Genomic DNA, 14,955 nt, shown 5'->3' on the forward strand with positions numbered 1-14,955 from the left:
ACGACGACAACAACAAAAAAAAAGTTTAATAATAATAATGATAATAATAATTCGAATGACGACGCGAACGTGTTTGTTGGGGTTGTCTGCTGTCTTTTTTTTTTCCAAACGTTTTTCATTTTTTTATTCTTCGATTACAAAATTTTAATTTAAAAAAAAAAAAGAAAAGAAATTAATTAATTAATTAATTATTAATTAATCCTCTTAAAATATTAGTTAACAATTAATTATTTACAATTTATAAATTAATATTAAAAAAAAAAAGGTAATAGTAATAGTATAAGTAATAGTAATAGTAATAATAATAATATTAATTCACGAATGATCTACTTTCTATTGTGAATGTGAAGAAATAATTGAACAAAAAAAAAAAAAAAAAGAAAAATTGTTTTTTCAGAAAAAGCTTTGACATTTGACCTCATAATTATTTTTCAGTTACGTTTTAATTTATTCAAGAGGTCAAATATTAAATAATGATAATAATAATAATAATAATAATAATAATAATAATATAAATATATATACATACACGAATAAAAGTCAAAGCTTCTTCTTTTTCTTTTTTTCTTTTTTTTAAATTTTTAATAATAATAATAAAATTAAAAGGGGGGAAAAAAAGAAAATAATAATAATAATAATTGAATTGAACCGGTGAATAATAGGAATCAATATTAATTAAAAAAAAACTAATAATAATAATAATAATAGTAATAATCTAAGACTAGTCTCTATTATTTATTTTCAAATTATTTTTCGATCAATTTAAAGCAAAAAAAAAATTATTATTATTATTTTTTTTTTCGAATGAAAAACGTTATATGGATTGTTTTTTATTTATTTGTTTCGATATCTCTGGAAAAAAGGAAAAAAAAAGGAAAAAAAGGAAACAAAAAAAAAGAAAAAGTAAGCACGAAAGTTGCAAACGTAAAAAAATTATCGTTACGGAAATTAAATTTTTTTTTTTTATATGCGACTCGTATCTCACAATTTATGTAAATATTTATATATATATAAAAACGTTTTGTATTATCTGTTGTCAAGAGTTCATCGGTGGTTTTAAATTTATTCAATAAATAAGTAAAAAAAAGACATAAACGACCTCGCAAAAAAAAAAAATTCGTTCGAGAGCGAGAGAGAAAGTAAAAACATTTCCGTTAAATCCTCATACGAATAAATTTAAATATTATTAAATCCATTATTGCACTTTGGCAAAAAAAAAAAAAAAATTAAAGATGTGAGCAATTTAAAAAACAAACAAACGAAAAAATAATAATAATAATTTTTGCACTTATTTTTTTTTTCGAATGAGATAGAAAGAGATAGTTAGATAGATAGAGTATGAAATAATAAATTAATTTTCTAAAGTCATAAAACTTCCTTTGAACATTCAACGTGTGAACTATAATACGAAACATCGCCTTTTCATTTCTACAGGAAAAGTACTCCCATAAAGTTAAAAAACAATCCGTTAACATTAAACAACCCCCTCCCCACTTCCTACCCTCCATTCCCTTAAAAAAAAACTCAATAGCGTAACTTCTCGTAAGAAAAAAAAAAAACGAGTTTTCCATTCGCTCGAAAATTGATTCGAAAAACAAATTATCAATAATTAATTATTTAAAATCATAGACGAAAAAAAAAAAAAAAAATGACTGCAATTATCACAGGCAATAGTAGATATTAACTAATAATAATAATAATGATAATGATAATAATAGTAATGATGATGATGATTATGATAATTTCATTCGAGTCCTTCCGTGAGAGTAAGAAGTTCCCTGAATGATTGTCCCATCTTTCCTTGAACCGTTTGTTTTTTCAATAGAAAAGATCGAATCGAAATAAGGCTTTTGTAACATTTAAGGCATTTATTATATCGTTCTTCTCTCGATATGTCCACTCCGACCGTGTGAATCGGAGCACGAACGTTTGTTTTTATTATATGCGAAAAATTACGCAATATGAGAGACAAAGCCGCGCAACCCGTCGTCATGTGTCTAAAAAACAAAACAAAAAAAAAAATTAAAATTAAAAAATTATTTATATATATATATAAAAATGAACCGATGAATGAAAAATCTATCGGTAAATTATTTATATTTCCTTTGACAAAAAAAAAAAAAAAAATTAATTTGTTTCGACGAAAATTCATTCGCGTACGAAACATAATATGTCGTAACCGTTTCGGTACCAAAAAAAAATTTTCTCCATTCGACGCGGATGACGAAATCGTTCGGACAATAAAAAAAAAAAATGATAAATAATAATAATAGTAATAAAACGAAATTTCACGGGAATGAATGAATAACCATATATAAAAAATAATAATGCGAAACCGAAAGGGTTTGAGCGCGACATATGAAAAGCAGCGAGGGATGAATTATTTGAAACTATCATCATCGCCACCACCACCACCCCGATCACCACCGTCACCTTCTTGAACTACCCTCTCGCACACTTTCCGTTATGAAAATCGAGTTTAGGACCACTCAGAGACTGTCTCTCTCTCTCTGATATATGCAAAAAAAAAAAGATTCTTTTGTATCGCGATGACAGGCCTGCTAATTACTTCGTCAGTTTTTTTAATACATGCAAATGATGAAAACAAATAAGAAACCCAAACAACTTTTTAGAATCTCTTTTACTATTATTTGATTGTCTGCTTGTTTGAAAACAAAAAACTTGAAACCTTTTTTTTCTTTTTTTTTTTTTTTTTTTAAATTCGATCGAGAGTTTTTAAAACCCGCTGTCCAAAAATAAAAAAAAATAAAAAATAATAATATAAAATAAAAACTTTGAAGGAGGGTGAGAAAAAAAAAAAAAATTTTACATTCGTGCAAGTACCATCGGGTCGGCGAATGAAAAAAACGATATCAAAAAAATAAATTAACGAATGATAATAATAACGAAACGTTTTTTATAAATAAATTTTTTTCATTTTTTCCAAAGAACTTCTAACTCTTCATTGTCACAAATAATAAAAATAAAAAACATCATCATCATCATCATCATCGTAGATACGAAAATTTATTGTGAAAGGCGCATAGAAAATTATTAAGATTTCATCAAGTTTTATTAAAATTCAATTAAAAATATCAAACGTAAGAAAAAAAAGGGGGGGGGGTAATGCGAATTTCATCATCATCATCATCATCATCATCATCATCATCATAATAATTATTATTATTATTATTATTAGTTAAAAGTGATAGCACTTCAATTGATTTCAAATTACGTGAATAAAAATTAATTAAAATCATGAGCGCACTTTTTCCTTTTACCGATCATTAACCCTACTTTCTATCACGTAATAAAATTATTAACAATCGATTTAAAACAAAAAAAAAAAAAAAAATTAAAAACTTTCGAAAATCGCAATGTTTACTAACGCGTTTATTATTGGTTGAAGGAAATGAAAGAGAGGAGAAATATCGAACTCGAAATATATCGAACGAGAATTCGTTAATAAATTGTATACCTTAAGTTTTAAAACAAAAGAAACTCTTGTTTGGAATTTTGAAAATTTTGCATATGATAATAACAATAATTATTATTATCGATGACGATTAAAATAAATGGTGGAAAAAATTTTCGAGATAAATCATTTTTCAACAAATGAATTTCTAAAAACACCTACGACGACGACGACGACGACGACGACGATGACGACAAATGTTAGTTTTTGTTTCCCATAAATGATCCGCCTATAATCATCCGCACATCACATCTCATTTGCATTATTTGTATAAAAAAGTTGGTCACACTCGACGTACGAAACGATCCGAAGAAATCGGACCGCTCATATAATCATTGAGAGGTCGAGCCTTTATGGGAACCTTTTTTATTTTTTTTTCATTCACGAAATACAATTCGTTCAATGACAACTTTTCCAAAAAAGGGAGGGGGGGTGGGTGAGTAAATGCTCCATTTTTAGAAATTGGAGAATCGGGGAGGGAGAGAAAGAGTTGGTCGGCACAATCGGAGATAGAGAGAGACCGTTTTTTTTCCTTCTTCTTCTGTTTCGATTTCACATCTTTTGTTAGAAATTCCCGCCTGGCCAATTTCACACCCCAAATCGTTCGCAACCCTTTTCCCCTCCCCCCTCCCTTCTCGGCGCTTCCACCTATGCAAAAAATATAAATCATTTTAACAAGATATTTTTATCGGACGCACGTTTCGGACCCGTTGCCGATTATCGTCATTAACTTTCAAATTCCTACCACAAAAGTTTTTGTTATCAAAGGATAATAAAATATGATAATGGAGAAAAACAAACCCTTTTCCGACTTATTTATAAGTTTAAATAAAAAAAAAATTCTTTTAATTGATTTCTATACGACGTACAATAATGATTTTCAACGTCACTCGATGACAAATAAACTGTTATTAAAAAAAAAAAAAAAAAAGAGTAATTAAATGAGAAGAAAAATTAATGATCTATCTTCGTATGTAAGAAAAAAATGAAAAACAAATCGTGAAGGAAAAAACTCTAATTGGGACGCAAGAAAAAAAAAAGAAATGATGATAGAAAGAGAGAGAACAAAAGAATTGAATGAGAAAATAAATCAATCATATCAATTAATTATAAATGAAAAATTTAGTGCAATTTGATAAGCCCCTAGGCGGATAAACACGAGTCAATCTTTCTCTATCGTTATTTTTAAAATCCTACGCGAAAAAAAAAAAAAAAAAAAAAAACAAATAACTTTAATCATATTGTCGACTTAAAAATGATGAAGTTATAAAAGTATAGGCGGGCGGGAAAACAGGGATTCACGCCTTGGATCCCCCGACTCAACAACAGCGTCACAAACAACCCATTTTACTATTAAAAAAAAAACCACCAAATAAATTATTACGTATCATCTGTAACGTTTGTTCTTCACAGGTGAGAAAACAATAAATTTAATGGCATCGTGAAAGCATTAATTAAACCACACAATTAACCGCAAAACTATAAAAATAACGGGAGAAAAGAAACTGCAAAGTCACCGAAAAAAAAAATTGAAACCTTCGGAATATAAAAAAATCAAAGCTTACAACAGAAAAACGTAAAAGTTAAAATTTAAAACAAAAAAAATCAAATTTTTTAACTTGACAATCACGTCAAAACCTCACACCTCAAATAAAAAAACGCGTAAAAATGCGATAAACGTAAAATACGTGATTTATTTTCAATTGCGTAAAACGCAAAAATTAAATAATAATAAAATAGTAAAATTAATTTTAAAAAAAAAAAAAAGTAAAATTGCGCATTTGAAAAATTTAAATTCAACCTTGATTTCACCTACTATTACGTTTTGTAAAGCAAATACACACGCACACACACACACACACACACCGATCTTTATGCCAAGATTTAAATGGCTTTGGTTTATTAATTTGACAATGGAAGTGAATATCATTCATAAAAGATGATTACTTGGAAACCTTATAAGGACAACCACGTATACATACATATTATGCAATTAGTTATTAAAATTCTGGTCGAACGACTTTCGACTTTTTTTTTTTGTTTAATGCGAACCGGAAATAAATATGCAAAAAGTATAAAAAGACAATAACAGTAAAACGAATAATATTAATTACTCTTCTTGAGAACTTGAGTAACGATTAATAAATGAATAAATAAATAAATAAAAGGTACTTACAATTCATATTTGCTTTGTAATAAATTCGATATTGAAGGCAATACGTTTCCACATATATCTAAAGTCCAAATGGAAGGTCTTAACACTAAAACACTCAACAAATCCACCATTACACTCGGATTCTCTAAAGCGACCGCATATTCGATGGCTGCCTTCGTATCTTTTCTGTGCCAGACAGAAAAAACCGTTTTTAAACTTTTATGACGATTCATTAAAACTGCCATCATTGAATTATGATCTCGAACTATGGAAGATAATCCTTCCGCTTCGGACATGTTGGGACAAGTTTGTAAAAATGGAAAACTGGTACTGCTATTTTTCTGAAATATTGAAAATATAAACGCATTAATATCAGTAAATGTTGGTTGCTAAATGAAAAATTGGTACTGATTGGCTACTCACAGGTAGGAAATCGTCCATGCTTAACCCTGACGGCCTGTCTCCCGACATTGGTATGTATTCGTCTTCGGGACTAGGATCAACAGGGTGAGGAGTAGTTATATATGCGGGAGGTAGAGATGAACTTGGTCGAGGAGACATTATATTTCTAGAAGTTTTTTCACGAACCCTCGTGAGGGGATCGTCAAGTCGACTATTTTCCGAAGAACCATTCGAATGTAAGCTTAAGGAATTTTTTCGTACTCTTGCAGCTACCGGTGGCTTATGTAAATTTGGATCTGATCCACGAATATTATTTGCCCTAAAAGTTATTTACGGTTATATGAGTTTCACGCTGGAAATTTTTGCAACGTTCGTAAAAAATAATAATGTTGTTCAATTTTTGCATACTTACTTTATTGAAAATTCAGTCTTTGTTTCTGACGAAACGTACTTCATCACATTGTTGACTTTGGTAGCGTTTTGCCGTCTGGGTGAGCCCAGCCTCGATTCCTCGTGATTTTCAGGAGGAGCCGGAGGTGGCCTTGTTTTATTCACCGCATTAATTTTTCGATTTTCCCTTTTTGAATCTACAAGAGGAGGCAATTCTTTTTGAATCAGTCTTGGAGATGGCGAACGCACAGTAACATGAACTCTCGGATTGCTATCCAAACTACTTAAACTTAAAGGCTCGGAATCTGAAGTTGCTGAATTAAGTCGTAAAGATAAATCTGTAAAAAACAAAACGTGATGAAACCATTTATTTATTTATTTTTTTATTGTTTCCAACACTCGATCGGAAACAATGATATGCACATAAAAAAATCAATAGTGAATCGTGTGCAAAACACAAACCTGTATCGATGGATGATAAAACCGGTTCAGAAATAAGAGGAGGTGTACGCGTAACTAAAACAAAAGTGACAAATAAAGCTTTAATATGCAAATCAACTACAAGTGAAATTTTTGATTATAAAATAAATAACGATATAGAATATATATTTTATTAAGTGCAATAAACACAATAGCTTTAAGCTACGCACAACAAAAACAACAACAACAAAATTTTGTTTTCATTGCATTTATTCGTTCCAATAACTTTCAATAGAAGTAACAAGAATCATTTAAAAATTTTAAAATTTATTACGGGTAATTTTTTGAAATTTGAAATTATTATTCGTATTGCAATAAATGACATGACGAAATTTCTACATCGTCAAATCCTTTATAAAGAATAATAATGATAATTTATTTACGGTTAAATAAAAAAAAAAAAAATTGTTAGCCTAGAAAAACAAAATTGAAATTGGGTGACTATTTGACACGCCTCCCCGCCTCCAACTTATTATATATATATATACAATAAGGCTGAAAATTCGATTCAAAGATGACTCAAAATTTAATTTTTTCCTACGAGGTTTTAAAGTACCTGCCAAATATCTCAAAGGTGGTGCGTAGGTTTCATATAGATAAAAACTCGGGCAAATTGAAATATTTGCCGTAAGAAAAACAAAAAAAAAAAAAAAAAAAAAAAAAAACAAATCTTTTTTTATCAGTTACACAAATTTCAAAAAAAAATACAAAAAATACTAAATATTACAAAAGAGGGAAAGAAGAAAAAACGGGAGGGGGGGGGAGAAAAGAAAAAAAAAGACAATTATCTTACGCGTTCGTTGGGGTTGAAAAATGGCCGATGGTTCGACTGATTCGTCTTCACCACCCGATTCTTCCATCATTTTTAACGATAATTTAGGTGGAGACACTTTATTATCTCTTATAAAGCTTTTTCTAGTGGAGGAATGTATGAAATTGGAATTTGTTTTGTTCATTTCCGGTTCCGTTTTAACTAATTTCGGATCCACGGCCTGCAACATAACTTTTGACTTGTGAAACGATGCTCCGATCTGAAAAAAAAAAAAAAAAAAATTATTTTTTTAAAATCACTTAACCGTATTAATGCAAATTTTTGTTTTAATAATTTGAATTTTTTTTTTTTTCATCATTTAAATTAGATGCATCGGTAAGTGAAAAGAACGCGGAGAATAATAGACAGAGAGAAAGAGAGACAGAGAGAGAAAAAGAGAGAGATAGAGAGAGAGAGACAGTCGATTTAATTATTTTGATTTTTTTTTTTCTTTTAAGCTTGATAAAAATAAATAAAATAATAATAATTTTATTTTATTTATTTATTTTTTTTAAAAATCATTTTCGAAATATCGTAACGACCTTCGATCTCTTTATTTGACCAACAATCATGATAATTTAATAATAATATTAATAATAATAATAATAATAATGACTTCTTTTAAAAACTGGCCTTCAAAAAAATGTGTTCAAAGCAATCGCAGCGGTCTTAGTATTGTTTTATTGGTTTACAAATTTATCTTATTAAAAATTACCTTAAAATGACATTAACAACACTTTTACTAAATTTTTTTCAAACAAAAAAAGAATAAATAGTGATAAAAAAAGAAAAGAAACTACTACGCATCGCATGCGTGCTTTTTTTTTCTCTCAACATCACAATCGAACACATATGTTTCAAGCATTTCCTTCCAACCTCCACAATAATTATTATTATTATTATTATTATTTATTTATTTTTTTCTTAAATCCCAAAACTTTTTAGAGCTCCCCCCCGATCCCAAAAGAAAAAAAGGGTTTAATTGAAAACTAAAACAATAAACTCTAATTCGCTCGATTTTTAGTGTCAAGTAATTTTTTTTTTGTTTTGTTTTTAAGTGACTAACGGTAAAACGGTTACAAAAAAATATTATTACACAACAACAACAAAAAAAGTTGCAATTATAAACTTATTAGAGACTCGAGAGAGAGAAAAAAAAATTTTCAAGTGCAAATGATAAAAGATCAAGGAAACAACGAAAAAAAAATTTTTTTTTTTTTTTTTTCTCACAATTATGCGTACGTTGTTCTTCTCACACCAACGATTAATTTTTTATTTTAACGATACATATTTTTCTCTCTCTCTCTCTTTCTTTCGGTTATTAACATTTATGGCAAATTACTAATAGTAATAATAATAATAATAAAAATTATCAGTAAAAAAAAAAAAGTTTACAATGTTAAACAATTATTTTTTTGAGATAATTACAAAGTTTTTAAATAAGAGTGTTTCGTGTGTATCCGCGACTTTTAACTAAAATTCCAAATTGAAAATTAAAAAAAAAAAAAGAAAATTTTTTGCAAGGAAATTTTCACGGCGTAACAAATCCGATTAATTGAACGTTAATTTTTTTTTTTTTTTTTTAATTAAAATTCACGATATTTTTTATTTTTTCTCTTTTCAGAATTTATAATTTCCTTGTAAACATTTTAACAAAGTACTATTTTTTTGAATTTATAATAGACAAAGAATTCTATTAAGAAACAAAAAAAATAATTTATGTTTGTTGTTGTTGTTATCAGGCAAACAACAACAATAATATTTCAGTTGCATAATGATACACGAGGGAACTCACGAACTGCTTTAATCTTGTTTTTTTTTTGACGGGTTTTTGAGAATTTTTTAAGAATATTAAAAAATCTAGTTAAATGCTCGCGAGTATTGGCGTAGGTTTTTTGTTTCCCCCCCCCCCAATAATAAATTTATTGATTTTGAAAAACAAAAACCAGTTCTGACAGCCCACTGAATCGCGAAAATCAAAAAAAATTTAAAAATGAAATTATCTTAACCTGAATTCGAGAGAGAGAGAGAGAGAAAATTGAGCGTAGTATTAAAATTATAATATTTACCAGTTGATTGGTAGTTTTCACCATGTCCTGAACTTGTCCCCAACCCGTGGGTACCGAATCAAATGTCCTGGCTGGTTCCCAACCAAATACCTTGAGGTAATCTTCAACCCCAGCATAGAGACATTCTCCTTCCGGGGTAAAATGCAGGCAACTATAAATTTTGATAGAAAAAAAAAAAACAGAAAAAAGATTAATTTATTTCCATTATTAGGTTGAAGAATTGTGACACACGCAAAATTATGAAATATAATTCAAAGAACGAGAAAGACAAATATTTTTAGAATTAAATAACCAACCATCACCATCACCACCACCCACATTAACTTGTTTTTTTTTTTTTTTTTTTTTTTTTTTTTTTAATTGATAAATTTTATTACATACTTTATAGAATTCGATCCTTTTCCTGTTGTTGAAACCAATTGAAATTTTTCCAAATCCCAAAAATTAACCGTTCCGTCTGAACTCCCGGAAGCTAATAAAAATTCATGAGGGTGAAATTCAACGGAGAGAACGGATCCTAAATGATCACGAAATTCTTGCAAAAGACGACCAACTCGTACGTCCCAAAGTTTAACGACGCCATCATCACCGCCTGATGCCAACCACAAACCGTCAGGACTAAATCTAACGCTATTTACAGTCAAAATGTGTCCCCTGTAGTTTGAAATACATCCCCTACGTCGAAGATCCCATAACTGCATTTAAATATAGTATAAAAAATTAAATTTATACATACTCAAATACAAATGAATGTTTGAAATTTGTTTAAATGAATAATAATAATAATGAGAATTTTAAGAGAAAATACATAAGATTTTAAAAAAAAAAAACTTGTTTGCTAACCTTGATTGAAGTATCTAATGATCCTGATGTTAAAAAATCCCCATAGGGATGAAAATCCATGCATTTAATTGCATCTTTATGACCAACAAATGTTCGAGTCTTTTTATTAGCTTCTAAATCCCATATATACAATTCTCCAGCTTGTGATCCGGAGCACACAAACTCTTCTGTGTGCCCAAATTTCACACATTCAACCGGGTTTGTATGAGCATTTAAACTCTGTTAAAATAAATTTTCAAAAGTCACGAAAAGAAAACAAAAAATTAAAATTTCAAACCAGTTTTCAAATTTAAGGCCAAGATTAAAGTATAATATTCCCTAAGGCATCCAAACAATTAATTTCTTGGAACCTACTAAACTAATAAATAACAAGAAAAAGAAACTTGCTCATTTGAAAATGCAATACAACTAAACGTATTTACTGCCAAGGGAATATCTTATATTAAAGAAAAAAAGGTTTTCGATTTTTTACTTACCAGTACGTAATTTGTAGTTCCTATAGCCCATAAATTGACTTTTTTGTCATCGCCACCTGTTACTAAAACTCTTCCTGATATTTGCCCAAGTGCCAAACAATTGACTTTTGCTTCATGAGCAATAAATTCTTCTAAAAATTAATAAATTACAAAAGCATATCATATTAACGAAGAAAAAAAAACAAAAAGTTTTTTAGTTTTATTTATTTATTTTAACATAATTTTTTTATTTATGCATGTACATTGAAATTTTATTTTATTTTTTCTACAATCTGTTAAAAAGAAACAAAAAAAGGACATTAATTTTTATTTTTTAAAATGATGACTAATAAGCACCTTGAAATATACAAGTAGCAGTTATTAAGATAAGCAATAAATTTTAAACATCTATTATTAGCAATCGAATCGTTATTTCTTTGTATTTGAAAGGAAATAAAGTCGGTAAAACATATGAAATTTTCCATTATATTACAATAACGTAAAGAAAACAAATTCGTACAAATTAACTTAATTTATTTTTTATGAAAAAAAAAAATAACTAGAAATTACAGTCGTTACATAAATAAAATTTATATTTTAAAAAAAATGTAAAATTACACAATAAATAACGCAATTTGTTGAATGTGTGAAAGGATTCACCAATAATTGCAACCTGTTTATTTAATGAATTTTTTTTTTTTCTTTTACCGTACCAGTAAAATAATAAAAAAAAAACTTACGTAATTTGAAAGATCGCATAGTAGAAGTAGCCATTTCCACGACATTTGCACTCGGTTTTGAATTTCCCAGTATAATTTTCTTATTTTTTTTTCCTAACCAAAATTGGTAATTTTCCCATTATTAACGCTAAGCAATTATACGTTTCAATAATTTTTCATATTATTAAATCACTTTTTTTCAACAAAATTTAATATAAAATCACTTGATTAATCGGAAATTCACTCACAAAATAAATAAAAATTATTAACGAAGTACTACCAATATTTTAAAACTCTTATATCATCCTTGACACACAACACCATTTTAGGGGTTTTCTAAAAACAAAGCCTGCGAGATACGTTAAAAACGAAAGAGTACATTTTTATAATTCATATGTAAAGTGACGTCATTTCCGTTCGATCGAGTTTAACGGTTTCACGTTATTATTAATGTACATTTTGAATGATTCTTTTTTTTTTCTTAAATCTATATAAATGAGAATGCAAAATTACTTAAAATTTTTAATAAGAATAATCTTTTTTTTGAAAGTGTAAAAGTGTAAATAGTAAAGTGAAAAAATAACAAATTACTTTAATTTAAAATGTAACGAGTTAAAGATAACTTTGGATAGCATTCCTTGAAAGGTGAATTTCTCTTTTCAACTTAAATTTTTACTTAAGGTAAGTGAATAAATATAAAAATGTGCAATATGGAATAAGTTTTATGTAAAATAAGGTTTAATTAAAAAAGAAAAAACTAATATATCAATAAGTATTATATTTCTTAAATATCAATTAACCAAAAATTTATAAATGAAAACATGATGGTTTTATATGTTTATAAAATCCCTGATAAAATCAAATAAAAAAATTATTTAATGCAATTCGACAACATCTAATGCATTAAGCAAAGCCACTGGATATAAAACCAAAACTTTTTTACCGCTACTATTTTCTAAATTAGCAGAAGTAGCTTCAGCAATTTTCGTATGAAGTTTACTATTTAATTTAGCAAGATGAATCGAATGTTTTTCCTTATCGTAATAAGGATTGTATTTATTAGAATAATTAACCGTTTGAGTTTCGAGTGAATCTCTTGTCAATGTAAAAAATTTTGTATCATTTAATACAGACGAATCAGGGTAGTAAATGGGTAAAACAACAGGGCCATCGATGGTCAAACGATTTCCATTATTTACATTCGAAGGTTTAGAATTTTCAATTTTTTTCATCGAGTTGCTCGATAAAACTACGTCACGATTAACATAAAAATAATTTTCTGATTTTTGACAGTCAAATTCAAAACTTGGAGGTGTGCAAGACAAAATTCTCTAAAAAAAAAAAAAAACATTTTTTTATAAACATAAAACAAGAGGGAATTGTTAGGGAAATAATAATAATTTTTTACCTGATTAAAAATAGTATTTTGAGGACATGCAAAATCCCATTTAATACTTTCATTTAAACCGTTTGGATGTTGCAATGTTTGACAATAATGAAATATAGTACAATCCATTTCAACATCAGCATAATATCCATCATATTTTTCCCAACAATTAAATGAAGTTATTGGAAATTTAATGGTCGATAAATTTGTACATTTTTGCGATGGTGAAGGCTGATGATGGGAAAAAAAAAAAAAAAATTTATAGATTATTATTGTTAAAAATTATTTTAAATTAATTGTAAAAACTTACCGAATCTTGTGCAAAACAATAAAAAATTATTAAAAAAATTATATAAATCACTCGCATTTCTTTTAATTTTTTTTTCCTTTTTTTTTTCTACCACGATACCAAAAAGGTTACTGACAAACAACGTAGCACAACTTTTTCTCCCCAACTAATAATATTCAATTTCAAAATTTTATTTTTCCCCTTTGTTCGAATCCATTCATCTTATCATAAAATGATATCCTCTTAATTTTTTTTTAATTATATTCGGATACTTTAAAACAAAATATAACCGGCGGTCATTGAAACCATTAGCTATCGACTTTTTTTTTTTCTTTTTTTTATCGATTACACCTTTTTTCAGTTAAATTAATAATAATAATAATAATAATAATATTAATAGTACTATTAAAAAAAAAAAGGTTTTAAAGAAAAAACGGAAACAAACAAACAATTAATATTAAATTTTTTAATAAACCGTGTGTTATATTGAAAAACTGAAACAATTATAAGTCAATTATTATTGCCTAAAATTTTTTCCTTTTTTTTTTCCTAAAGTCAATTGGAAAATTGATTAAATCACAGCATTTAATTTTTAAAACTTTTAATTACCTCAAAGTGGCATTAATTAATTAATTAAAAAAAAAAAAAAAGAAAAAAAGAAAAAATTAATAAAATAAAAAGCCCAAATTATAAATGTAAATATAAATGTACTTTGTGTGTATTCTTATTATCATTTTGTTTTCGACTTTAAAGAAAAAAAAAAAAACCTTTTGAATGGGCACTAATTAAACTTACCCTTTAAACTTAATTGCAACAAACCCCCCCCCCCCATGCTCCCCCCTTCCCTCTTATTTTTCCCGAATTTCCCACCCATCATTATTCGTACTCATTTCAAAAATCAAATTGTTTTATTGATTTTTTAAACTGCAGAGTGAGAGAGAGAGAGAGAGAGTGAAAAAAAAATTTATTATTATCAACATTGTCATCATCAGCATCATCATTATTTTCCCCCCATCCCTTTTCCCCTCCCCTTTTGAATAAAACGCGAAGCGGCTAAATTTTTTTAAATTTTTTTCCCCCCGTCGTCTTATCATCCTACTAAGACGGTTTTAATGAAAACGATAATTTCGGCCGCGAATTATTTTTTCCCAAAATTTTTTTCTGCTCGTCTTTTATTCGCCTCTCTTGTTCTTTCATTAATTTCTGCCTTTCTTCGTCAATTTTTCTTTGTTCTTCGACCATAGCAAGTCTTTCTTCCGCCTGTAATTCATAATAAAAAAAAAATTTTGTTTTACTCAAATGAATTCGAAAAGATTTTTATTAAAAAAAAAATAAAATAAAACTCACCAATTTTCTTTGTGCTTCTTCGATTTTTCTGTTATTTTCCGCCATGATGGCTTCTAACGCTTGCCTTTTAGCCAATTCTTCTTCCTAAAAAAATATAAGAAACTACGTTTGTAAAAGAACAAAATACGTATGC

The 14,955-nt window shown here is 27.7% G+C and overlaps 2 protein-coding genes across 2 annotated transcripts; both read right to left on the reverse strand.

Moving 5' to 3' along the window:
* Nucleotides 1–1,744: 1,744 nt before the first annotated feature.
* On the reverse strand, nucleotides 1,745–11,854 carry Phum_PHUM071260 (Katanin p80 WD40-containing subunit B1, putative; the record flags this gene model as incomplete). Its single annotated transcript, XM_002423538.1, has 11 exons — nucleotides 1,745–1,997; nucleotides 5,652–5,971; nucleotides 6,054–6,351; nucleotides 6,445–6,760; nucleotides 6,885–6,938; nucleotides 7,696–7,933; nucleotides 9,783–9,933; nucleotides 10,164–10,477; nucleotides 10,626–10,844; nucleotides 11,102–11,232; nucleotides 11,821–11,854. 11 exons carry the CDS (start codon nucleotides 11,852–11,854, stop codon nucleotides 1,745–1,747), a joined length of 2,328 nt encoding a protein of 775 aa, XP_002423583.1.
* An 820-nt stretch (nucleotides 11,855–12,674) lies between these two features.
* On the reverse strand, nucleotides 12,675–13,553 carry Phum_PHUM071270 (uncharacterized protein; the record flags this gene model as incomplete). Its single annotated transcript, XM_002423539.1, has 3 exons — nucleotides 12,675–13,130; nucleotides 13,208–13,417; nucleotides 13,497–13,553. 3 exons carry the CDS (start codon nucleotides 13,551–13,553, stop codon nucleotides 12,675–12,677), a joined length of 723 nt encoding a protein of 240 aa, XP_002423584.1.
* Nucleotides 13,554–14,955: the final 1,402 nt, after the last annotated feature.

The sequence above is a fragment of the Pediculus humanus genome, genomic scaffold, assembly GCF_000006295.1.
Source record: "Pediculus humanus corporis 1103172107423 genomic scaffold, whole genome shotgun sequence".
Lineage (NCBI taxonomy): Eukaryota > Metazoa > Arthropoda > Insecta > Psocodea > Pediculidae > Pediculus > Pediculus humanus.